General features: G+C 44.9%; 1 protein-coding gene across 1 annotated transcript in view; it reads right to left on the bottom strand.

Moving 5' to 3' along the window:
- LOC145353819 (rho GTPase-activating protein 39-like) overlaps positions 1-27,663 on the bottom strand; it is a 185,089-nt gene that overhangs the window by 94,811 nt on the left and 62,615 nt on the right. The window contains exon 2 of the mRNA XM_080204651.1: positions 10,789-11,226. Within this exon, the coding sequence (XP_080060777.1) occupies positions 10,789-11,226 (438 nt within the window). The remainder of the gene's footprint in view (positions 1-10,788; positions 11,227-27,663) is intronic.

The following is a 27,663-nucleotide window of genomic DNA, read 5'->3' as shown; positions in this document are numbered from 1 at the left end:
AGATATTTTATTCCCAATGGCATTTCTGCACGCAAATACAATAACCCATGAGAAACACAGCTGTGGGTGGGTCACATCAGATCCACCTGTTGAGTAAATATCACATACAACAGGTGTCCAAGCACATGTAGGAAGAAAGTTTTAAAAAAGGATTCCAATTTTAAAACAGGGAACTATTACAATCGGCCCCAATCCGTTGATAAATCAAAGTACTGCCATACAGTTTTCCTTGGCCAACATACTGGTGGCTATGCAGTTGGCCAAAGAAGGGTAGGCTAATCTTGGAGGGAGTGCAGCAGGGGTTCACCAGGCTAAATGAGGGGATTGTCCGACGAGACAAGATCGAGTGGCTAAGGCTTACATTCTGTTCCAAGTTTGGAAAATACATGGTCATCTCATTGAAACATATAAAACTACTGAAACTGCAGCAGGCGAAAAACTGCAGCAGGCGACGGTGCAGAGGGACCTCGGGGTCCTTGTGCATGAGTCGCAAAAACCCAGCTTGCAGGTGCAGCAGGTGGTCAGGAAGGCAAATGGGATGCTGGCCTTCATAGCGAGGGGGATTGAATATAAAAGTAGGGAGGTCTTGCTGCAGCTGTATAGGGCATTGGTGAGGCCGCAGCTGGAGTACTGTGTGCAGTTTTGGGCGCCGCACCTGCGCAAGGATATTTTGGCCCTGGAGGGAGTGCAGAGGAGGTTTACTAGGCTGATACCGGAGTTGAGGGGATTGAGCTATGAGGAGAGGCTGAATAAACTAGGCTTGTACTCGTTAGAGTTTAGAAGAATGAGGGGAGATCTCATTGAGACGTATAAGATGATGAATGGGATGGATAGGATAGAGGTGGAGAGACTCTTCCCGCTCAAAAAAGACAGTAGGACTAGGGGGCACAGCCTCAAGATAAACGGGAGGCGGTTTAGAACGGAGTTGAGGAGGAACTTCTTCACTCAAAGGGTGGTGAATCTCTGGAATTCTCTGCCCGTTGAAGTGGTGGAGGCTGCCTCGCTAAATATTTTTAAGACGCGGGTTGATGGGTTCTTGATAAGAGAGGGGATTAAGGGTTATGGGGAGAGGGCGGGAAAGTGGAACTGAGCCACAACAGATCAGCCATGATCTTATTGAATGGCGGGGCAGGCTCGAAGGGCTAGATGGCCTACTCCTGCTCCTATTTCTTATGTTCTTATGTTCTTATGAAACTACAAAGGGTCATGAATGAAGTCCAATACATCACCATCACCAAACCAGCCTCCCATCCACTGACTCTGTCTACACTTCCCGCTGTCTCGGAAAAGCGGCCAGAATAATCAAGAACGGCACGCATCCTGGATATTCTCTCTTCCAGCTTCGTCATCGGAAAAATAATACAAAAGTCAGACGTCACGTACCAACCAACTCAAGAGCATCTTCTTCCCTGCTGCTGTCAGACTTTTCAATAGGCCTACCTTGCACTAAGTTGATCTTTCTCTACACCCTAGCTATGACACTACATTCTGCTCTTTGTCCTTGCCTTCTCTATGAATGGTATGCTTTGTCTATACAGCATGCAACAAACAATACTTTTCACTGTGTACTAATACATATGACAATAATAAATCAAATAAAAAAAAACACTTGAGGGACTCAACAGGGTGGGCGCTAGGAGAATCAGGGGGTATAGTTTCAGGGTAAGGAGTTGAAATAACTTCCGAGGCCGGCGTCCCTTCATCAAAACTTATTTACTTACAATAGTTTGCAATACTCAGGCAGACACTTCCTGGTACAGAGCACCCAGACACTGCACACAAGATGTCTCTGTAGAGTTCCCTGATTGGGCAGCTTTAACAAACCTCAATTAGGGAGCTCATATTCCAGCAGGCCCAACTCACAGACCTCGCTGAAGTCATTACAGGGGTCAGCCATTTTGTACTGGGACAAGGAGAAACTTCTTCGTTCAGAGGGTTGCAAACTTTTCATATCTCCATCCCAAAGCGAGATGGTCTCCCAGTCATAGAATATTTTCAAGACAGAACAATAGATGTTTGCAATGCTAACGGATTAAAGGGATACTGGAGAAGTGAGTTTAGATGGTGAAAATATGCTCAATGGGCTGAACAGCCCTATGTTTTAATTCTCTTAAAACGCTGTGTGGAATAATCTGCAACTTCTCCACATAACAAAAGGTCAAAAACTATTCCATTGCATTCAAAAATATTCTTATAGAAAGAAAATATTCCACCATGGGCAGCACAATGGCTGCCTCACAACACCAAGGACCCTGGGTTAATTCCGGCTTTGTGTCACTGCCTGTGCAGAGTTTGTACATTCTCCCCATGTCTACCCGAGTTTCCTCCAGGTTCTCCGGTTTCCACCCACAGTCCAAAGATGTGCCAGTTAGGTGGACTGGCCGTGCTAAATTGCCCCCTCCGAGTGTCAGGGGGACTAGCTCGGGTAAATAGATGGGGTTAAGGGGATAAGGCCTGGGTGGGATTGTGGTCGGTGCAGACTTGATGGGCCTAATGGCCTCTGTCTGCACTGTAGGGATTCTATGATTCCTGGTGTATCCATGTTAGGATTGTTAATCTGAGGGCCTGACAAAAGATGCATTGGACAGATGAACCATTCTTTAATAAGAAGGGAGACCCCCAATTAAACTGGCAAAACACAAAATCGTTCATGGAGGGGGGTGTCAAAAGGCAAGGAACATTGTTGAAAGCCACACGACCAGGTCACACCTGGGGTTGTTTTGTGAAGTTTCCAGATGATTATTGACAGAAGATGAAGGAGGAACCAGAATAAAATCCAGCTGCATCCACTGGCCATGCTTAAGAGGAGAGGATGAAAGGATAGCACAATGCATAACATAACAAAACTGACCACTTCACTGACAGACCACCCAGCACTATACAATTCTATTAACCAGAGAGGACACTTCTGCAGAGACAATAGAGATCAATCTATAAAACTCTCATCATTAAAGTTTCATGACTGGTTATCTGCTATTTATGCCTGCAGTGGGATTTGTAAGTGGAACAACACAAGTAATGGGGTCACATCTATCTTAACCCTTTCCAGGCAAGATAGATAGCTTCTCCACAGGAATACCACAAATGCTGCCACCAGCATTCTCTGCTGAACAGGAAATCTGTTCCACTACACAAGTAATTTTCACATGCTTCTGTGAACAAGACCAAGGCTACTGCCCGGTTACACAATGCGACTATGAGCTTACAGTTCAATGCAAACTCTTTCACTGACCAATCCTGTCCCACATGACATCTATATGCCATGAAAAAGCATTAAGCATTTTCCTCTACATTGTTTTGATTGATGTGCTGGTCAACACTGATTTGATTTGATTTATTATTGTCTCGTGTATTAACACACAGTGAAAAGTATTGTTTCTTGCGCGCTATACAGACAAAGCATACCATTCATAGAGAAGGAAACAAGAGAGTGCAGAATGTAGCGTTACAGTCATAGCTAGGGTGTAGAGAAAGAGCGACTTAATGCAAGGTCCATTCAAAATTCTGATGGCAGCAGGGAAGAAGCTGTTCTTGAGTATTCTGCCCAATACTCTGTCTATTGGCTAAGGGCTACGATATATTTTTGAGGATAATAAATCAACTATGACCTCTGCATAACCAACTAGAATAAATTATAAAATATTTTACCAACAACTTGAGGATATTGATTTGGGAATGTAGGAGGACTGCCCCACCCTCACCATCAGAAGCAGCTTCTGCCTCCTCCTCTTCCTCTGGGTTAATGCTGTCACCCCTCTGCATGGTGATATGCACAGCACACACTGAAAATCTGTGACACCCTCACTGGATCATACTGGGAAACACTCCAGTATGATCAATGCAGGGGAAATTCATTTTCAGCAGAATGATTGGTTTGCTGTATTCAGTTTCTTGTTATGCTGTGACTGGCCATGAACTACTCTTCAGACTCTCAGGTGTTGTCAGAGTGAAGACGGCTGCTCTTTTCATCTGAGATCGACCCCTTGGCTTGTGGTCTTCACAGAAACAAGTGCAGCACCTGTGAGTATCGAAGCCCACACACATTCTGGCTGGAATAGAGTTTCTTCAAGTTATAACGTTTTTAAAATTTTCTTCATAAGAACATAAGAAATAGGAGCAGGAGTAGGCCATCTAGCCCTTTGAGCCTGCCCCGCCATTCAATAAGATCATGGGTGATCTGTTGTGGCTCAGTTCCACATTCCCGCCCTCTCCCCATAACCGTTAATCCTCTCCCTTATCAAAAACCTATCAACCCGCGTCTTAAAAATATTCAGTGAGGCAGCCTCCACCACCTCAACGGGCAGAGAATTCCAGAGATTCACCACCCTTTGAGTGAAGAAGTTCCTCCTCAACTCCGTTCTAAACCGCCCCCCTTTTATCTTGAGGCTGTGCCCCCTAGTCCTACTGTCCTTTCTGAGCAGGAAGAGTCTCTCCACCTCTATCCTATCCATCCCATTCATCATCTTATACGTCTCAATGAGATCTCCCCTCATTCTTCTAAACTTTAACGAGTACAAGCCTAGTTTATTCAGCCTCTCCTCATAGCTCAACCCCCTCAACTCCGGTATCAGCCTAGTAAACCTCCTCTGCACTCCCTCCAAGGCCAAAATATCCTTGCATAAGTACGGCGCCCAAAACTGCACACAGTACTCCAGCTGCGGCCTCACCAGCGCCCTATACAGCCGCAGCGAGACCTCCCTACTTTTATATTCAATCCCCCTCGCTATGAAGGCCAGCATCCTATTCGTCTTCCTGACCACCTGCTGCACCTGCAAGCTGGGTTTTTGTGACTCATGCACAAGGACCCCGAGGTCCCTCTGCACCGTTGCCTGCTGCAGTTTTTCGCCACGTAAGTAATAGTCCTTCCTACCATTATTCCTACCAAAGTGGACCACCTCACACTTGCCAACATTAAATTCCATTTGCCATTTCCTGGCCCATTCGCCCAGCCTATCTAGGTCCTTCTGTAGACTCTCCACACCCTCCGCACAATTTGCCGTCCCCCCAATCTTGGTGTCATCAGCAAATTTCGACACCCTACACTCGGTTCCCTCCTCCAGATCATCTATATAAATGGCAAATAGCTGAGGCCCCAGCACCGACCCCTGGGGCACTCCACTAGTCACCAACCGCCAATCCGAATAGCACCCATTAACCCCCACTCTCTGCCTCCTATTTGACAACCAATCCTCTATCCACGCTAACACCCTACCCCCAACTCCATGCCCCCTTACCTTCTGCAATAACCTCTTGTGAGGTACCTTGTCAAACGCCTTCTGAAAATCTAGAAAGACCACATCCACCGGCTCTCCTCTATCCACCGCCCTAGACACATCCTCATAGAACTCCAATAAATTTGTCAGACACGACTTCCCCTTAACGAAACCGTGCTGCATCTGCTCTATCAAGCAATTCCCTTCAAGATGCCTCGCTATTTCCTCCTTGATGACAGATTCTAACATTCTACCCACAACAGACGTTCATTAGTAGGCTTACATTAACACCGCGACTTCTTCACACAAAAGGTCAAAACTGAATCTTCCATTGCATTCAAAAACATTTTTATAGAAAGAAACTATTCCTGGTAAGTCCACATTAGGATTGTTAACCTGAGGGTTTGACAAAAGATGCATTGCACAGATGAACCACTCTTTTTAATAAGAAGGGAGATCCCATTTTAACCGGCAGGACATGAAGGCCAGTCAAAGGTGTGCAGGTTAGGTTGAACAGCCATGCCAAATTGCCAATTAGTGTCCTGGGAGTTTAATTTAGAGGGATTAGCAGGGTAAATACGAGAGGTTATGGGATAGGGCCTGGGTGGGATTGTAGTTGATGCAGACTTGCTGGGCCGAATGGCCTCCTTCTGCAGTGTAGGGATTCTATAAGGGGGGAGTGCAAAGGCAAGGAGCATTGTTGAAAGCCACACAACCAGCTCACGCCTGGGTTTGTTTTGCAAACTTTCCAGCTGATTATTGAGAAAAAATGAAGGAGGAAGCAGAATAAAGTCCAACTACATCAAGTGGTCACGCTTAGGGGGAGAGGATGAAAGGTTTAGGTCACTGACTGTGTGGAGTTTGCACATTCTCCCCTGTGTCTGTGTGGGTTTCCTCCGGGTGCTCCAGTTTCCTCCCACAGTACAAAAGACGTGCTGGTTAAGTGCACTGGCCGTACTAAATTCTCCTGTGGTGTACCCGCACAGGCGCCAGAGTGTGGCGACTGGGGGATTTTCACAGTAACTTTATTGCAGTGTTACTGTAAGCCTACTTGTGACACTAATAAATAAAACTAAAGTAAAAGCTCCACCGGGGTTCAGACCTATCACAGAATTCTCCGAGCCCGCCCACTGTCAGGCCCATTCCAGTGGGTTCTAGAAAATCCAGACCCCGATTCTCCGTACTCCCGTCAGTGGCCTACTGCAAATACTGAAAGAAATCGATTTCATCTCGAGGGGTTTAGGGAGAATTCTCTCATCAATAATGGTACACAAGAAAATCTTGAGTTATATAGACAGCACAGCCATTACTCAGTGTTAATTCCCCTGGGGCAGCACAAGGAGTTGCAGAGGAGAAGCAAAAAAAAAGACTCGCAGACAACACTCGCATAAAACATTTTGAAGACTAAACACTATTGCACTCAATCTGCGACTACGGTTTACAAATCAATTCTGGGGCCCTATTCTGGTGCAGAACAATTCTGGTCTTTGATTCTCATGCGGTCTACGCTGTAAGCCATAACAAACATTATTTATATTTAAAGGAACCTTATTTGTCACACAAACAGTAACGAAGTGGTTATTGGCAAGCTCTCTTTCCGCCTAATTTCTTCCAATCCTTAAGAGTGCCGGGGAGAGGTCAGTCCCCAGAGTCACATCATTTCAGATGTCCTGGAGATTCCGATGCCCTTACACAAGGCATCTTGTCCGAGTGGAACTGGATTGAGTTCACTTACCTGACAAAAGTCAGGTTAACACAATAAAAGCCAAATGCTGCGGACGCTGGGATCAGGAACAAAAAGAGAAAATGCTGGAAAATCTCAGCAGGTCTGACAGCATCCGTGGAGACAGAACGGAGCCAACATATCGAGTCTCGATGACCCTTTGTCAGAGCCGAGAGAAAAATCAGGAGAGATTTACACTACGGGGGTGGGGGTGGGAGAGAGTTGTAGCCAGACAAAGAGAATGTAAATGGTGATGAAGAAGGCTGAGAACGGTCCATCGTTTACATTCCCTTTGTCCCATTCCAGCCCCCAAACCCCACCCTCAGTCTAAATCTCCACCAATTCTCTTGGCTCTCAGCTCTGACAAAGGGTCTTCGAGACTCGAAATGTTGGCTCTATTCTCTCTCCACAGATGGCGAGATTTTCCAGCATTTTCTGGTTTTAGTTCAGTTTAACCTGACTTTACTATCGGAGACCAACTGCTCCCAGCTTCCAAACAAGAGCAATTTTTGCTTTGCCATTTCTTTTACAGAATGGGATCATAGAATCCCTACAGTGCAGCAGGAGGCCATTCGGCTCATCTAGTCTGTACTAAGCACAATCCCACCTGTCCCCATAACCCCACTAATGCCCTGACACTAATGGGCAATTTAGCACGGCCAATCCACCTAACCCGCACATCTTTGGGCTGTGGGAGGAAACCGGAGCACCTGGAGGAAACCCACACAGACACGGGGAGAATGTGCAAACTCGACACAGACAGTGACCCAAGCCAGGAGTCAAACCTAGACCCCTGGCACTGTGAGGCAGCAGTGCTAACCACTGTGCCAACGTGCCACTCTATTCAACTGTAGGAACGGGGAGGAAGAGGAAACTCCCCGTTAAGAAGTTAGATCGGCATTGCGGGAGTTTAGTTGGCAAAATCTGACCATCACTGAAGCAGAAACTACAGAATTTTTGTGATGCAAATTGCAGGGACAAGGTAAATTTCTTGGGCGACAAGAGTAGTGTGATTGTACTTGGAGAAACACGAAATGTAAATGGGATGATAAACATTCCTTAAAGAAAAACAAAAGTACCCCTTTAGTGAAATAAAGGTGTATCACATTCCATCTAATCCTTTGTCCCCATTTTCAAAACTTGCTTTCAGCCACATTTGAAACATGTGATGCTTTTATCTCTGCGACTTGGCTAAATTTCACTTTCTAAACCTTGCCAGGAGCAACACACACAGCTCCATTTGGAGCAGCACGGTGGCACAGCGGTTAGCACTGCTGCCTCACAGCGCCAGGAGCCTGGATTCAATTCCTGGCTTGGGTCACCATCTGTGCGGAATTTGCAAGTTCTCCCCATGTCTGCGTGGGTTTCCTCCAGGTTCTCTGCTTTCTCCCACAGTCTGAAAGACGTGCTGGTTAGGTGCATTGACCCGAACAGGCGCCAGAGTGTGGCGACTGGGAGAATTTCACAGAAACTTCATTGCAGTGTTAATGTAAGCCTTACTTGTGACTAATAAATAAACTTTAACTTTATTTACAAAATAAAATGCCCCAAGATGCTGCACAGGTATCTGAACAAAAATTGACACCAAGCCATCCAAGGACAACCTTCTCAAAGTTGTTCATCCAGGCGATGAACCCAGTGGGAGGCAATGGCCTAATGGTTTTATCACTAGACTATTAATCCAGAAACTCTGCTAATGTTTTGGGAACTTGGATTCGAATCCCACCACGGGAGATGGGGAAATTTGAATTAAAAAGAAAATCTGAATTAAGAATCTACTGATGACCACAAAACTACTGTCGATTGTTGGAAAAAACCCATCTGGTTCACTAATGTCCTTTGAGGAAGGAAATCTGCCATCCTTACCCGGTCTGGCCTACACATGATTCCAGCACCACAGCAATGTGGCTGACTTTCAACTGCCCTCCAAGGTTACTAGGGATGGACAATAAATGCTGGCCAGCCAGTGACACCCATGTCCCACAAATGGGTAAAAGAAAAATTAAGCTTCATGTTTAAACACCATTCACATAATTGGATTTTTTCCCAATTGTTTTCTGAGGCTGGTGGGACGTTTTATCACATTAAAGGTGTTATACAAATAGAAATTGTTATTACTGATTACAGAGATACTTCTACCATCCAGCATTTTATCCAGATGGCCATGGAGGAGTTCAAACAGGAAATGGAGAGGCATTCATTGTACGTGAACACAATCTTCTCCTCATCTGATAGCCAGACATTCACACTTCCAGGGGGAATGGATTCACACAAACACTGGATTGGAACCAGAAATAGGAATCAGAACTGATGATTCCCGTCCCTGTCTCAGGGTTTTGAGGAACACATTTCAACTGCCACTTCATGTAAGATTAATTATCCACACAGACACGAGATCAAAATGTGACCTTGTTCAGTTGTATAGCTGATATCAAGGCACATGGTCAATTTATCCACGCTGGCAAAGATGTCAGCTTTCATTTTACAATCAGCCCAAGCTTTAGCACTCAGTTTTATCCCAAGCTTTTAACCAGACTGAGGAGCGGCATGGTGGCACAGTGGTTAGCACTGCTGCCTCACAGTGCCACGGACTCGCGTTCGATTCCCGGCTTGGGTCACCTTCTGTGCAGTGTCTGCACATTCTCCCCGTGTCCGTGTGGGTTTCCTCTGGGTGCTCCGGTTTGCTCCCACAGTTTGAAAGATATGCTGGTTCGGTGCATTGGCCGTGCTAAATTTCCCTCAGTGTATCCGAACAGGCACCGGAGTGTGGCGACTGGGGGATTTTCATAGTAACTTCATTGCAGTGTTAATGTGAGTCTACTTGTGACACTAATAAACAAACTTTAAACTTTTATGGGGGAAATGTTCCCCGTGTACAGTTCCTATTGGTCAACACATACTATCAACACTCAATACAACACCATAACTAATTTAGTTCCGAATAAAATATTTGTAATGGTGAGAATGTTTTGCAATGCATTCATTGATACCAGCAGAGTATAATGCTGAATACAATTTTCTACACATACTGCAGTTAGAGGATCGGGGAGGTGCCACTGTAGAAACTGTTGGGAGAGGAGGCAGAGGCACTTAAATTTCAGCTCCTGAACTTACATCCGAATCCCGTTCACCCATCATCTCTGCACTCACAAATGTACATTGGGTCCTGGACCAGGGGGCCTCAGTTTAAAATTCTGTATCCCTGTTGGCAATGCCCCATTGTGTCACCTCTCTCTCTGCAACCGCTTTCAAGGTTTAAAGTTTTAAAGTTTATTTATTAGTGCCACAAGTAGGCTTACATTAACACTGCGATGGAGTTACTGTGAAAATCCCAGCGTCGCCACACTCTGTTTGGGTCAGTGCACCTAATCAGCATGTCTTTCTGTCTGTGGGAGGAAACCCAGGCAGACACGGGGAGAACGTGCAGGCTCTACACAGACAGTGCGACCTGAGGCCGGGAATCGAAGCCAGGTCCCTGGCGCTGTGAGGGAGCAGTGTTAATCACTGTGCCACCGTGCTGCCGTTTGGGATTTCTATGCTTCTCCAGTTCTGGTCTCTTGTGTGACCCTTGCTGAAGGAAGGCACAAAGCAACCTTCAGCTGCCTAGGCCCCAAGTTCTGAAATACCCCGAATTAAACTGGCCTCTCATTCCTTCCTTTAGGCGTTTCTTAAAACATCTCTTTTCCCATGCAAGATCTCTTTATTCAGGTCAAATATGGATTAATAACATTTCCATGAAATACATTGGGGCATACTATTGTGTTGAAGATGCTACATAAATGAAACTTGTAGTTTGAGTTGACACTCCAGGAGTAGCGTCCAGTGTGGGGCGGGGGGGGAATCAGAGCTTACCTGCCACATTCCTTCCTGCTCGCTGAGTTCTGCAGATCTTGGGCAATCCCAATAGCCTCATTCTCTGTCTCTGTATCCTGGATTCCCAGCAGCTGGGCGGAGAAAGCGCGGCCCTCACCAACGGAATGGTTCCGGGTGTGAGCGCTGTCCCCGGGGTGCTGCCCCCGGCTTTCCGATTGAGAATTCCGCTTCATGGCCTGAAGCCGCGCCAAGGGGACCACGTCACAGTTCTGCGGCCGGTGCCAGACCGTCTGTTTGGACAGGGCATTGTAGTAATAGAACCGGTTGTTGTTCTGGTCAAACAGCTCCCACCACTGGTTCTCGCTCGACTGCCTGACACGCACACGCTGCGGCGGATCCCAGCCACACTCGCCCGTCACCAGGTTAACGTACATGCGCTCACGCGTTCGAGGCTCAATGATCTCCACCCAGTCCGTGCTGAAGAGGAAAAGAGAACGGTGAAACAATAAATACATTAATAAATACGTATAAATCCAATAACTTACACTGGATTTACAGCACAGAAACAGATCACTTGGCAAAACTGGTCACTGCCAGTATTTATGCATGACAAGCCCCTCTCCCACCCTACGTCACCCAACCCCATCAACATAACCTTTGATTCCTTTCTCCTTGAGTTAGCTCTTCCTTAACCATTCCCTTCTAAATTTGAATGCAGTATAAAGCTTAAAGCTTATTTATTAGTGTCACAATGTAATTAGGCTTACATTAACACTGCAATGGAGTTACTGTGAAAATCCCTTAGTCACCACACTCCGGCGCCTGTGCAGGCGCACTCAGGAAGAATTTAGCACGGCCAATACATCTAACCAGCACGTCTTTCAGACTGTGGGAGGAAACTGGTGCACCCCGAGGAAATCCACGCAGACATGGGGAGAACTTGCACATTCCATACAGACGGTGACCTAAGTTGGGAATCGAACTCAGGTCCCTGGTGCTGGTGAGGCAGCAGCGCTAACCACTGTGCTGCCTTGCTGCCATATGTAGTCAAGCCTCAACTCCACTTTGTAGAATGTAACTAAAACTTCATTGACAATGCAACGCTGATTGCATAAGAGGCGTTGCAATCAGTTTTGTCCTGGCTTTTACTTTGGCGATAAAGCAGTAGATGATCAGAACCCTTTGGAGCCTCTCCCAAATCAGACTATTCAACTTCTGCGTGCATCACACGGTGCATCTGACCCTGTCCTCACAGTGTTACACATTTCCAGCTCCAGCTGGGATCCACGTATGGCAATCCGGTCACTTGAAGCACGTCCACCTTTTAATTTCAGTTGATTCAGAGTAGGCTCATTATCTAATCTCCTCGCCTCCCCATTCGCATGGATTTCAGTACCACACCATTCAGTCAGTACATTTTCCCCAAAAGGTGCCAACAGTATGTTACGGGGACTGTTTATTTATAGTATCCAATTGTGGTAAATAAGTTGAAGTGGAAATTACAGGGAAGAGAGCAAACACCATCTATCAAACCCTCTATAATGACACAGAAATAAACTAAGGGTCTATGCTACTTGTCACGGAGAGACAACAGCAGAGTAAGATCAACAACTGAGCTTTTCAAAATAATTCATCATGATGGCAGTGATGGATATTTGTGCTGCTTCTTTAAAGTTATTTAGGACAAAAGGTATATATTCTGGAAAAAATAACCCATTTGATCGCCACTCCATCAGCCACCTAAAACGTTCACTTCCACCACCACCAACACATTATGGCAGCGGTGTGTACCGTATGCAAGATACACTGCAGCGGCTCAGCAAGCACTTTCAAACTTGTGGCCTCTACAGAGGAGAACAAATGCAGCAGTCACATGAAGACTCCACCATCTGCAATTTCCCCTCCAAGCCACACACCACCTATATCACCAGTCCTTCGCTTGTCATTGGGTCAAAATCCTGGAACTCCCTTCCAAACAGAAGTGTGGGTGTACCTACACCACATGGATTAACAGTAGTTCAAGATGATGACCTCAATCACAACTGGGGGCCGACAATAAATCCTAGCCTGGTCAGGGTTGCTCACATCCCATGAAAGAATATGAAAAATATCATGAATCAAAGCGTGCATCTCACATTGTTTCCAGTAATTGCTTCAGTTCCAATCTCGGGGCAGAGTGGTCACACGAGTAGAGTTGTTGCTCCAAGCCTCAATGAACCCAAGTAAATACCTACCTATAAAGTCACCTCAGGTAAGGAAAAGCCATTCAGGTAATGCCTGAGAGGTGAGCACTTTGTCAGCTGTGGCTCAGCTGACAGCACTATCAAACCTCCGTTACAAGATTTTTGGTTCAAGTCCCACTTTAGTGCGATGGCAATAATCTCTCCCTCAATGTTAGTAAAACAAAGAAGACAGTCGTCAACTTCAGGAAGCGTAGTGGAGCACATGCCCCTGTCTACATCAACAGGGATGAAGTGGAAATGGTTGAGAGCTTCAAGCTTCTAGGTGTCCAAATCACCAACTACCTGTCCGGTCCCTCCACATCGACACTACAGTCAAGAAAGCCCACCAAGGCCTCTGCTTTCTCAGGACACAAAGGAAATTTGGCACATCCGCTACAACTTTCACCAATGTTTACAGATGCACCATATAAATCATCCTTTCCGGATGTATCACAGCCTGGTATGGCTTCTGCTTTGTCCAAGGCTGCAAGAAACTACAAAGGGTCGCGAAATGAAGTCCAGTCCATCATGCAAACCAGCCTCCCACCCACTGACATTGTCTGCACTTCCCACTGCCTCGGAAAAGCAGCCAACATAATCAACTTCACGCACCCCTAACATTCTCCCTTCCATCTTCTTCCATCGCGAAAAAGATACAAAAGTCTGAAAACACGGACCAACCAACTTAAGAACAGCTTCTTTGCTGCTGCCATCAGACTTTTGAATGACTTATTTATATTAAATTGATCTTTCTCTACACCGTAGCTATGGCTGCATTATGCACCCTCACCGTTCCATCTCCCCTATGTATTCTATGAATGGTATGCTTTGTCTACATAGCATGCAAGAAGCAATACCAATACATGTGACAATAATAAATCAAATCAAAATTCAAGGTTGCCATTCCTTGTGCAGTGCAAACAGAGTGGAGCATAGTTCTATACAGTCTTTTGGATGGGGCATTAAAATAGGCCCCCGGTGAATGTAAAAGAGCCCAAGGCAGCATTTTGAGGAAGAGCAGGGGAGGTATCCTCAGTATCCTAGACAATGGCAGCACGGTGGCACAGAGGCCATTTCTGCTGCCTCATAGTGCCAGGGTCCCGGGTTTGATTCCCAGTTTGGGTCACTGTCTGTGTGGAGTCTGCACATTCCCCCCATGTCTGCATGGGTTTCTTCCAGGTGCTCCAAAAATGTACAGGCTAGGTGGATTGGAAATGCTAAACTGCCCCTTAGTGACCAAAGATGTGAATGTTAGGTGCACTGGCTGTGCTAAATTCTCCCTCAGTGTACCTGAACAGGCACTGGAGTGTGGCAACTAGGGGATTTTCATCGTCACTTCATTGCAGTGTTAATGTAAGCCTACTTGTGACATGAATAAACTTTAAAACAACATTCATTCCTATATGGAGAAGCACAAAGAGTTAAAGTAAATAATCATGATTACATGATGTTCTTTCTGCCTGATTCATGCAGTCTTCATGTTGTAGACAGAACAGATCATTTGAAGTATGGACCACGAGGTGATGGTGTGAACAAAGAAATGGAAGATGGAGAATAGGACAACTGTCGAACACAAGAAATTAAGGGTGGGCTCTTGAAGGAGAATGACAAAGTCTTAAATGGAATTAGGGCATGTTGAAAAAGCACAAGCTAAAAATGTGAGCAATCATGGGGTCAAGGAGGTTGGAAAGTCAAGAGAGGATCAAGAAGGAGATGGATATGGAGCAGAAAAAGCAGAGAATGTCATAAATTGGGTTTGGCTCAATTTTGGAGAGGAAAAGCTCAATTTTGGAAGAACATCAATGGCAGAGGCAGCACTGGCCAAGATACGGACTTGATTTTGGATACAAAAGAATCCATGAGTGTGTTCTAATTAAAGTCAAGATGAGGATGGGAACTATGGAGGAAATAGGACTGAACAGGCAAAGGAGCGGTCTCTAAATACTGAAAGATTGTGGGAACAGATTATTAAGCCCAGTGTAGCCATGGAGACCACTCAGTCACTAACCATACAAGCACCTGTAAAAGGAAAGAAAAACAGGTGCTGGATGCACTACACTAAATGCAATGCTCAAGTCTTATGTAACCTCAGTATGATGTACTAATTTTGCACTTGGCACCAATGATGCAATCAAACATTCTTTTCTCCCTTTCTCCGTAGCCATCTCACATTACTTGCTTTACTTGAAAAGAAAGCAAAGTTTATTTTATTTGTCACAAGCAAGGCTTACATTTGCACTGCAATGAAGTTACTGTGAAATTCCCCTGGTCGCCACACTCCTGCACCTGTTTGGACTGATGCACCCTAATCAGCACATCTTCCAGACCGTGGGAGGAAACCAGAGCGCCTGGAGGAAACCCATGCAGGCATGGGGAGAATGTGCAGACTCTATACAGACAGTGACTCAAGCCGGGAATCGAAACCAGGACCCTGGCACTGTGAGGCAGTGGTGCTGACCACTGTGCTGCCCCGTGCCACATACTGAAGGAATCTATGGTGAATGATCAACAATTGCTGCCACATTTCTTTCTTGGCCTGTTAACTTTAATGGTATTGCTGCTTGGTATAAACGTGCTCAGTTTCCCAAACAAAAACGCACAATTGAACATACAGTCATCCTTGAATATCTTCATTTGATGACAGTCTATAAATTGTACCATTTATATCTCATCCAGGTCATGAAGATCATAGCACGAATCTTTGTGAGACTCCAATGGCATCAAGTTCAATGCCCAGCCTGTTAGACCTCACCCAACATTGCCCGTCCAACAAGATACGGTAAGCTTATTTACTAATCACAAGTAAGGTTTACGTTAAAACTGCAGTGAAGTTACTGTGAAAATCCCCGAGTCGCCACACTCCTGCGCCTGTTCGGATACACTGAGGGAGAATTCAGTATGGCCAATGCAACTAACCAGCACGTCTTTCAGATTGTGGGAGGAAACCGGAGTACCCGGAGGAAACCCATGCAGACACAGGGAGAACGTGCAGACTCCACACAGATTATGACCCAAGCCGGGAACTGAACCCAGCTCCCTGGCGCTGTGAGGCTGCAGTGCTAACCATTGTGCCACTGGATGTTTACGGCCAATGATTACATAAGCATGCCATTTTATCAGTTAATCTCCTGTTTGATTTCTCAATCTCTTTCCAGAAATCCACATCTGCAATACTCACCACACTGGCCAGATCTCCAGTCAGTGGAGTGAGGCAGGGCTGCTATTTCCCACCAGAATTGTGGAAATCCCCGGCAACTACCAAATTCCCAGAGTGCTTGTAAAACGCCTCTACTTTCTCAGAAGACTAAGGAAATATTCCATGCCCACTACGACTCTCACCAACTTTTACAGATGCAACATAGAAAGCATTCTTTCTTGTTGTATCACAGCTTGGTATGGCTCCTGCTCTGTCCGAGACGCCAAGAAACTACAAAATGTTATGAACGTAGCCCAATCCATCACACAAACCAGCCTCCCATCCACTGACTCTATCTACATTTCCCACTGCCTCGGAAAAGCAGCCGGCATAATTAAGGACACCACGCATACTCTTTTCCATCTTCTATCAGGATACAAAAATCTGAGGTCACGTACCAACCGACTCAAGAACAGCTTCTTCCCTTCTGCCATCAGACTTTTGAATGGACCTACCTTGCGTTAAAATTGATCTTTCCCTGCACCCTAGCTATGACTGTAACACTACATTCTACACTCACTCCTTTCCTTCTCTATGAACGGTATGCTTTGTCTGCATAGTGTGCAAGAAACAACACTTTTCACAGTATATTGATATATGTGACATTAATAAATCAAATCAAAATCATATCCTGTGTACAACTTCCCAACATCTTGCTTACAATCAATGTCAAACTCTCAGACGTGCAAGTTCTGGAGTCTAATTCCTTCCCTCCATAGATAAGGAGACTACACGGGCCTCCGTCCATTCCACAGCAATCAAAACTAATCCTAACTAAGGAGCTGGTGAGTGAGTGGCTCAGGTACAAGGTAACTATTTGTTGCAGCATAATAGGGCAAATGGAATGAGCTATCTCATCAGCTTTAAATACTTCAGTAATAACTGCACATTGAAATAATGTAGTTGCAAACCTATCCTGAGCTACCAACATTCTAGTATGTCATGAAAAGCAATGTAAATTATCGATGAAGTTTGTCAGGCTTTGGTTTATCCTCATGTCTATCCTCTCCCAAACAATCTTTTAAAAAAAAATTGCAATAATTGTTTTCTGACTTCATAGAATCCCTGTAGTGCAGAAGAAGCTACTCGGTCCATCTGACAGAGGATCTTACCCAGGCCCTCTACCTGTAACCCCACACATTTATCATCCAACCTACAGATCGTGGGACACCAAGGGCCAATCCACCTAATCAGCACATCTTTTGGATTGTGGGAGGAAACCGGAGCATCTGGACAAAATCCATGCAGAATGTTTGTATGGAGTTTGCACGCAGACAGTCACCCAAGGCTGGAATTGAACCCAGATCTCTGGAGCTGTGAGGCGGCAGTGCTAACCACTGTGCCGCATAACTGAAAACCTTTCATTACTACTGTACCAGTTAGTTTCCATTATTCTTTTCCCAAACTAAGTTTGCAGCACTGATCATAGTTATTTTTAGCATGTAAAATTTAATTTCACTCTCCTGACAACTGCACTTTTTATGTGTAATAAAATGATAGCTGCTTGATTTCCTGCCTAATTAGTCATTCAGGTATTATTTAACCACGAACCTTTCTTTTTATGTTCGACAAGCACAAGGCCCCTTTGTTGACAAGACAGATTGGCCATTCTCACCACACAACTTGCCTCAGACTCTGTTACGTGCATGCAAATCTCGCTCTCCAGCCATCAGTTACTAATGATACATTATTAGCATTAATTCTCACAAACCTAAAATCTAACATTACAATGACACCATTTTCTAAATGTTCACTCAAAAGCATGTTGGATATTTTTGCAGGATTACTTTGGAGTTCCAAAACTCTTACAATAGGGTGGCACAGTGGTTAGTAACACTGCCTCACAGTGCCAGGGATCCTGGTTCCATTCCTGTCTCCGCACTGTCTGTGTGGAGTCTGCGCTTCTCCCCGTGTCTGCGTGGGTTTTCTCTGGGTGCTCCGGTTTCCTCCCACAATCCAAAAGACGTGCTGGTTAGGTGCATTGGCCGTGCTAAATTGTCCCTCAGTGTACCCGAACAAGTGCCGGAGTGTGGTGACGAGGGGATTTTCACAGCAATTTCATTGCAGTGTTAATGTAAGCCTACCTGTGACGCTAATAAATTTATTCTCTTACCCTCTCTAGAAGATGTAGAAATGCCGGCATTGGACTCGGGTGAGTACGGTAAGAAGTCTCACAAAACCAGGTTAAAGTCCAACAGACTTATTTGGAATCACAAGCTTTTGTGATTCCAAATAAAACTGTTGGACTTTAACCTGGTTCTCTAGATTAGATTCACAAAACTGAATAAGGAAGTAACTTAACAGCATCAACAAACACTCTTGCCTTCTTTGGATCTGATCTACCAATCGCCCCACATTGAGATTCTTACACTCATACAATTTACTCAAGACAATGAACTTGAGAGTAACCCGGGACTCGATGGGCTGAATGGCCTCTTTCTGTACCATAATGAATTTATGTAGTTTTGGCAGAGAGAGGGAGCAATGGAAGGGCTCATGTTACTGCCGACAGATCAGATGGTGAACAGCTGTTAAAAATTCACTCAGAGGGACTGAACCTTACTGCCTATGAATTGGAAGGTTCACAAGTGTGCATTATACAGGAGAGCAGGGGCCGTCGCAGCACAGAGTGTCAAAAGTGGAAGAATGTTGTTCGGTTCCCCCAGCTCTGTGGCTGTCTAACAAAATATGCAACAATGGAAATCAACTGGGAGCTGGAGGAGGTGGGTTAAGGTAGCTTTAGTCAGGCACTTCCTGCAGACACATAGCGAGAGTGTTATTAAAATGCACTTTAATAATGAACTATTGTATAAATCATACATGCAAAAAAATTACGACTTTTGTTTAATTGGCTCAAACATTATACTTTTAAGAAATACACTGTCTAAACGCCAAAAATCGAGATGTTAAGACATGTTAATGCTGGTATTTGGATTTTCCTAATCCCTTAAACTAGACTCCGCGAAGACATCATTTATTTTTCACCAAGAATGTTGCGCCATGTTTGGCTTGTTGGAACTGGAGCTTTGTGGAGGCATTCTCCATCACATCCTGTACCCAGAGGGTAATCAAAAACACCTCAGATCTGACTCAGTATTTATCAATAGTCATTCACTCTTCTGCTGGCTAACGTCACAAACTGGCTCCACAGAAGGCAAAGCTGGTTGAAAAGCTTGGAATGGAAAAAAACAACCCCAAAGCATTTTCCACCAAGAGAAGGTGCAGCCCACATTTACCTCGGTTCAATATCGTGAAGCCTGTCTCAAGGAGGTAATAATTCAATTTTAACAAAAATTGACAGTTCTGCTTCCAGCACTGGGAAAAGTTATTAAAACACAAAAAAAAACTGCAGTAGAAACACTTATCGAAATCAGGCGATATCGAATTCAAAAATCGTGTTCACACATAGAAACAAATTTTGCAGCAATCTCCACAACACATTGCAACTCTGGTTACGTTGATATTATGCCACGCACAGCCAAGTAAAAATGTGTCTCCATTATACTGTCCACTAAAAACCCAGACAACAGAAAACTACACTGGTGAAATGAATACTCCCAGTGCGGGAGCTGCATTTATGAAGACATTTACTGTCTAAATCAAATAACATTATAAATTCAGACAGTAGACTGTAACTCTATACCCTACCTTCAAAACCAACTTCAAGAAATTACAACATTCACGTCAGCCACTTTTAAAAATTGCTACATTTCAAATGTAGTCCTGCCATCAAAATTAAGTGTGAATGGTTAGCCTGGTGAATTGTAACAGCTGTCATTACTAAAGGAGCCCTATTTCATTCCGAGTAGCTGGGCCTCAAAACTCAAGAAGGCTGCAAAAGGTATGCCCTGAGCATGGGCTGAAAAATAAGAGCCTCGAATAGCATCAAGTCTGGGCACGTCTCAAGTCAGGGCTTCAGTCACAAACGCAACCCTGATGAAATCCGCCTCAGCATTCCTCAAAACTCAGGCATACAACAGCTTTGTAATGTCAATTACTTAAAGTTTGGCAACAATACTATCCTGCTGTGACTTTTACTTTGAGAATACTTTGTGGGGGGGGGGGGGGGGGGCATTTTCAAGAGAAACAGAGAGAATGTGATGAAAATACAAGCCATCGCATTCTAAAAGCCAATTGATCGGACCAATCCTGCCTGAATTTAACATTCCTTCTGTGATTGGCCAAGCTAGACTGACCCTAGTGTCAGGGGCATTAGCGAGGTAAATAGGGGCTGGGTGGGATTGCTGTCGGTGCAGACTTGATGGGCCGAATGGCCTCCTTCTGCACTACAGGGATTTTATGGATTCTACAACTCCAGTATTCTATTTCTCTCATTCCCACACTTGGCCTTTTCCACAGTGTGTTCGACTCAATAACACGATACAACACCAAAAGATCAGAGAGAGAAAAACAAAATTAAAAATCATGGCATAAGAAAGAGACAGGAAGCGCACGTCGGAATTTCTTTCATTGGAATGCCAAAAATCAGAACTCTATATTCTCTCACCTCTGGACTTTTCTTTCCTGCAAGTGTTGGTCCATGCTGGGATAGAACTGTAGCATGGCTGAATCCTCCAAGGCTGGACTACCTTCTTTATCACTTAGACAATCAGCACTGTCCTTGGGCATCCCAGGTGGGAATGGAAGACACTGTCAATGATGTGGTTTCCATAGGTCCCGTGGCTTTTGGTCTGAATTGGCAACCCCAGTTCTAAATGCAGCTGCTTCAATATATACATGGGGGATTCCCAGTCACGCTGCAGAACACCTTGGTCAGATGAAGCGATCCAATCAGGATGGAAGCTAGATCTACAAGTTTTAAAATAAAGGGTCTCCACTTGGAACGGAGGTAAAAAGGAATTTCTTCTCTCAAGAGGAGGGTCATTAATCTTTGGAATTCTGAACCTTGAGCTCCAGAGGCTGTGTCACTGAATATGTTCAAGGCTGACAGAGATTTCTGGACTACAAGGGAAATGAGGATTAAAGGGAAAAGGCAGGGAAGTGGAGTTGAGACCAAGATCAGATCAGCAATCGTGCTGAATGATAAAGCAGGCTTTAAAAGGGACAGCATGATAGTTAGCAGTGCTGCCTCACAGCGCCAGGGTCCCGGGTTCAGCTCCAGCCTTGGATGATGTGTGGAGTTTGCACGTTCCTCCCCACGTCTGTGAGGGTTTCGTCCGAGTGCTCTGGTTGCCTTCAAACAGTTCAAAGATGCACTGGTCAGGTGGGTTGGCCATGTTAAGTTGCCCTTTAATGTTTAAAGATGTAAAGGTGAGGTGGATTAACCATGGTCAACACGCAGGGTTATGGGCAGTCAGTCGAATGGCCCCCTTGTGCAGTGTAGAGATTCCGTAGTGCTATTTCTTACGAACGTTCTTAAGTAATTCAAGAGTACCCATTTGGGTAATAAAATTTTCCTACTTAAAAGTTACTGCCCTACGCTTTTGTCCTACAAATTAACTGTTATGAAATGCTCACATTGTACATTAATGGATTGAGACTGGTGTACAAATAAAGACAATTTGTTAGCCCAGTGTCCACTTATTTCTGATTATACTTCTGAAGCAACTTTGGCAGCCCAAGTACCCTTAGAAAAATGCGATAATCCAATTTTCCTTTCCCACCATTTGCTAAGTCCCCATTCACCTCAGCTTGTCCTTATCAGCTCACCAAGCATCGGGCAAAAGTCACAAAAGTCCGAGGTCACGTGCCAACCGACTCAAGAACAGTTTCTTCCCTGCTACCAGCAGACTTTTGAATGGACCTATCCTGCATTAAGTTGATCTTTCTCTACCCACTAGTATGACTGTAACACTGCATTCTGCACTCTCTTCTTTCTTCTCTATGAACGGTATGCTTTGCCCTTGTAACACGCAAGAAACAATACTTTATACGATATAGTAAAAAGTCTCACAGGTGATGAAGGGACAGCTCGTGCTACCAAAGAAACTTACTGGGGCCTTAACCTGGTTTGTGAGACCTCTTACTACCCCAGTCCAATACCAGCAGCTCCACATCTTTCACTGTACACTAATACACGTGACAGTAATCAGAAAAATCAAAAACCAGTGACAGCTCAAAAATATATTCCAGCTGTAAGAGGCAGGCGAAGGAACAAAGATGCCAACTACAAGATGCACTCCTGCAGCTACACCTTAGTATTTCAAGTTGTATTGTGAAAAGGGGACATGGCTTTGCTCTAATAAAAGAAGAATGTTAGTTTTAAAGTTTATTTATTGGTGTCACAAGTAGGCTTACAGTAACACTGCAATGAAGTTACTGTGAAAATCTCCTAGTCGCCACACTCTGGCGCCTGTTCTGTCACACTGTGGGAGAATTCAGCATCACCAATTCACCTAACCTACACATCTCTACATTACGCAGCGAGTTCCAGGCACCCTCCACCCTCTGTGTAAAAAACTTGCCTCATACATCTCCTTTAAACCTTGCACCTTAAACCTATACCCACTTAGTCAAAGAGGTCCCTGGCGCTGTGAGGCAGCAGTGCTAACCGGGCCACTGGCATTGGAACCTGATAGCGAAGTGTCCTTGAGCACAGTTATCGACACATGGAACAGATTTCCAGGCAGTAGTGAAGACAAAAACCATGGAATCACTTCAGAAGTAATGAGATGCTGCGAGTGGAATGAGGTGCAGAGTCTTTCTGAATGCTTGGGCAGAGATGAGCTCGATGACTTTCTTGCCTGCAAATTACCTCATGATCAGATATCCAGATGTGAAGCGAGGGGTGGAGGGCGAGACGGAGACACGATTTCCCCAGTTTGTTATTGAATACCATTGCCCGAGATGCAGTCCAGGTTGAAATCTGAGACTTGCTCTTGGAACTTTCTTCAATCGCTAAGCCATTTTCAAAGTTAGATTTGTGGACAACAATAAACAAAATATTTAGTCTTTCCACCACTCTCCATCCCCCAGCTTGCACCGTGATGTCAAATGCAATAAAATCGGCTCTAAAAGCCGCACAATCCTGTTAGTCGGTGCCTTCAGAGTGCAGACCCAACAATTTACACTCTACTTAAACTACAATCGGGACTTCACCATTTGCTCGTCTTCTGTACAGAAAACTTTATACGACAGGAGGGAATTAATAACAGACCTGCTAAAATGAGGGGCGGCTTGCCAAGCCTGTTTTACTTGACGTATTTTCAGGCTGCTACTTTGTGGGAATGAGTTAGCATGTATTTCCTTCGCCACCGTCCCCTTCTCCCAATCCCCCAGCCCCACCCCATCCCCCTTCACCTCTCCAGCCCAAAAAAAAACCAGCTCAGTGAACTGCCTGTAACTGGAATCACCCTGTCAGGTTACACAAATCTTCTAAGGAATGAGAGCAGACAGTCTGCGCTGCCTACAGGGAAACATTTTGGTTTTTGAGGTTTGGTTCAACTCGCCAATTGGAAATTGGTAATGCAGACTGCTGAATACACTGAGGCAGGCGCAAGAGAGTGCTCATTAAAAGGATTCTGCTGCTTGATTTGCACATCCTCCGATAGGCTTGAAAAGCTGGAGGGAGTAGAGGAAACAGCAGGATTGGGATATCTGAGCTTGAGTCAGCTACTGCTAACTATGCCGCAATTTGTGATTGCAAAACGTGCGATTTACTCATCCTCACACAGGTAATGAGTGCTAGGGGGTTACAGGAATCTGCAGGGCTAAGCCTGCACGATGACAAACTACATTTTTTTCCTATAATTCAGTGCCACACTGTATCGAGGTAGACAGCTATACATGCACCGGATGAAGCTAATTTGTAGTTAATTGCACAAGATCATTTATCTTAAAATTCAGACTACAATCATCCATCATTAAAGAAAGAACCTAAATTTATAAAGCACCTTTTATAACATCAGTGCTCAAATTGTTTTATGGTCAGTGTTATAATAAATAACCTTTAACTTCAAACTTTATTCTTTATTAGTGTCACAAGTTTTATGTTTTTCGGGCACTGACATGTCCATGCACATGTATAAAATCACGAAAAGCTGATAAAGTTTAAATTTTAATAGTGTCGCAAGTAGGCTTACATTAACACTGCAATGAAGTTATTGTGAAAATCCTCTAGTCGCCACAGTCCGGTGCCTATTTGGATACACCGAGGGAAAATTTAGCACAGCCAATGCACCTAACCGGTACATCTTTCCGACTGTGGGAGAAAACCAGAGCGCCCGGAAGAAACCCACGTAGACACGGGGAGAATGTGCAGACTCTGCACAGATGGTGACCCAAGCTGGGAATCGAATCCGGGACCCTGGTGCTGTGAGGCAGCAGTGCTAACCGTTGCGCCACCGTGTCACCCAGGAAATGCAGCAGCCAGCTCAGATCTAAAAACTCTGACAAACAAATAACAAATGAGCAGAACATCTGTTCTGGGGAGGCTGGATGAGGGATATGTAATAGCCAGGACAAAGGGGGATAATTCCCCTGTTCTTCTTTAAATTAGAGTTATGGGATCTTTTATATCCACCTGGGAGGCCTTGGTTTAATGTCTCATCTAAGTGAGCGGGCAGCATTCCTTCAGCACTGCGCTGAAGCATCAGGGTAGATTTTATGTCTTTGGAGTGGGTCTCGAACCTACAGTTTTCTTACTCAGAGGCAAGAGAGCAACCTCTGAGTCACTGTTAACACTTAGAGGCATTCGGAGGAATGACTAAAAGCTTGATTAAAGAGCAGTGGGTTTTAAGAATGGTCTCATGAGAAGGCAGCAAGGAGGCAGAGGAATGAGGCAGCTTACGCACAGCCGCTGAGACTGGGGTGAAAGGAAGGTACTGTCTGGAGACAATACACATCTCTTTAAACTGTGATCAGTGCTCCTTCCACTCACATTATCAGCCACTTCAGGTCTTGAACAGCAGGTTAGGTGTAAGGATTCGCATTCTAATCAGTAATCTCTAAACTGTCTGTGCTTTATATGCTCTGTCTGAGGCCAGAACTCTCCATTCACCTGACGAAGAGGGTGTCCCTCGAAAGCTTGTGAGTATATTATCAAATAAATAGGTTGGACTAAAACCTGGTGTTGTCAGACTTTTCACTGTGTTTACGCCAGTCCAACGCCGGCATACCCACATCGTGAAAGGAAGGGCCAGAGACATCGACCGGGTTTAGAAATGAGAGGGGAGCGGAGTGCAGATACAAGGCTGAGATGGGAAGGGGTGAGGCCCTGAACGGACTTGAATACAAAAGGTGGGAATTTGAAACTGCAGCTATTGTGGGATTGGAAACCAACAGGGTCAGCAAAGACAGGGTGTGCGAGGCAGTGGATAGCAGAGTTTTGAATGGTCTGAAGTCTACGAGTGGGTACAAATCAAGAGAGTGCATTGGAATCAAGAGACAGCAGAGGCTGATCTTAGGGAGGTGGAATCGGCAAGCCTTGGTGATTTTTAAAGATTACTCGAGGTCCACAGTTTGCATCAGCAACCGGTTACCAAGGACACTGACAATGGAGAATGAATGACTGTGACAAGGGAAAAGGCTACAGTTGATCACTAGATAATCCCTTGTTCAATATAGATACATTACACACAAGGTCACTGACTGAGTGACTAGCACAGCAGTAGTTGCACAGCAGGGGCACTGACAGTACATATGGATTTTACAGTGGTCGCTTCAGCTTGAGTCGTTCCACGGTTACATACTGGACTAGCAACCCCATTTGCGCTCAAATCCCACTGTGACGAAACACAAGTCTGCTCATTTGTAAGTGTAACGTGGAGATGCCGGCATCGGACTGGGGTGGGCCCCGTAAGAAATCTCTCAACACCAGGTTAAAGTCCAACAGGTTTATTTGGTAGCACGAGCTTTTGGAGCACTGATCCTTCATCAAGCGAGTACGAGGGATGAAAGAGCAGTGTTCACCTGATAAAGGAGCAGTGCTCCGAAAGCTCGTGCTACCAAGTAAACCTGTCGAACTTTAACCTGGTAATGTGAGACTTCTTGCTCATTTGTAAGTGAGCACCAAGTGAAAAACTGACAGAGGGAAAAAACAGCATAAATGGTCCTAGAAACACTTTGGTTTCCATCACATTTTTCAGGGAACATAGAATCCTACAGTGCAGAAGGAGGCCATTCAGCCCACTGAGCCTGCACCGAACACAATCCCACCCAGGCCCTATCCCCATAACACCATGCATTTGCCTTAGCTAGCCCCCCTGAACTAAGGGGCAATTTAGCATGGCTAATCCACCTAATCCACACATCTTTGGAGGAAACCCATGCAGACACGGACAGAATGTGCAAACTCCACACAGACAGTGACCCAAACCGGGAATCAAATGCAGCCCCTGGCACTGTGAGACAGCAGTGCTAACCTCTGTGCCACCAGGCCACCCTGCATCTATTTTACCACCTATTCAGTGCTGGCCACCTTCTCAAGAGCAACAAGGCACAGGCATCAAATGCAGCCTCAAGAGCTATGAACTGGAGTAAGAGTAGGCCACATGGCCCCTTCAGCCTGCTCCATCATACAAGATGATCTGGGATAACCTACATCAACTCCACTTTTCTGTCCTATCCCCATATCTTTTGTTTCCCTGTGCCAGCATTGGCCAGATCCCAGAAACATCATAAAATATCACTGTCTCGATCTTTTTATTACTTTCAGGAGATTTCAAGCTTCCAGGTGGTGAATGAAGTTCTGAGTTCCATATGTTTCAACTGCTGAAACATGCAACTAGTGGCCTTAATTTTACACAATAAAAATGGACTGTGCAAGTTGTGCTGTCCAGGTGTGAATTCCCTTTATTTTGTGGCTGCCATCATCTCGTTAATATTATTAAGTCATTGCTTGACACTCAGAGGGAATTACGAGTTGTGAAAAGGTGTGCCTTATACAGAGGGTTTTATGGTATTTTGCTTTTACTGGAGAGTTGTAAAATCCTGTCTCTGAGAGTTAGGCCCCAAGGATTGGTCCTTTCAATAAACAGCCTCTTTGTAGAAAAAAAAGGCTGACACTGATAATTCCATTCGGGCCAAAACCATTTTCTTCAGCCAAATATTGTAGCTTATTTGCTTAACAGACATTCAAGTTGCAGCATACACGTTATAACTCCCTTTTACAAGTCCGCCCAGCCAAAAGGCTCTTCCAGTGAGGTTAAAGGTCAGGCTTAGCCCAATCTTCTACCTCAACTCTGTGTTCCTTTCCTCCTCATCTCCCAAATGGCGACTGAGATAGAGTTCCTCAGCAGTCGATTTCTCAAGTGACTGCTCCGAACAAACAAACTTCGACACAAAGTGTCAGCAGCTTCTTCAAAAGGTGAGGTGTGTATCTTTATCCAGTAACTCCACCAGCACAAGTTACTGATCAATGGTTAGGAATGGAAAGCACAGGTGAATCTCCCCTTTACAGCCCTAACTGAACCATGAAACATCCCGACCTCCATGCGATTCAGTGGCATTAAGTAGTGCAGGCCATCGGGCACTTCTAACCTATGTTTGAAGTGCTCAGGCTTTCGCTGTCACATACACTTAAATTTATTTATTAAT

The sequence above is a fragment of the Carcharhinus amblyrhynchos genome, chromosome 16 (assembly GCF_965287045.1).
Source record: "Carcharhinus amblyrhynchos chromosome 16, sCarAmb.v2.hapA, whole genome shotgun sequence".
Classification (NCBI taxonomy): domain Eukaryota; kingdom Metazoa; phylum Chordata; class Chondrichthyes; order Carcharhiniformes; family Carcharhinidae; genus Carcharhinus; species Carcharhinus amblyrhynchos.
Note: the sequence above shows the minus strand (reverse complement) of the source record. Positions and strands in the feature narration are given on the sequence as shown.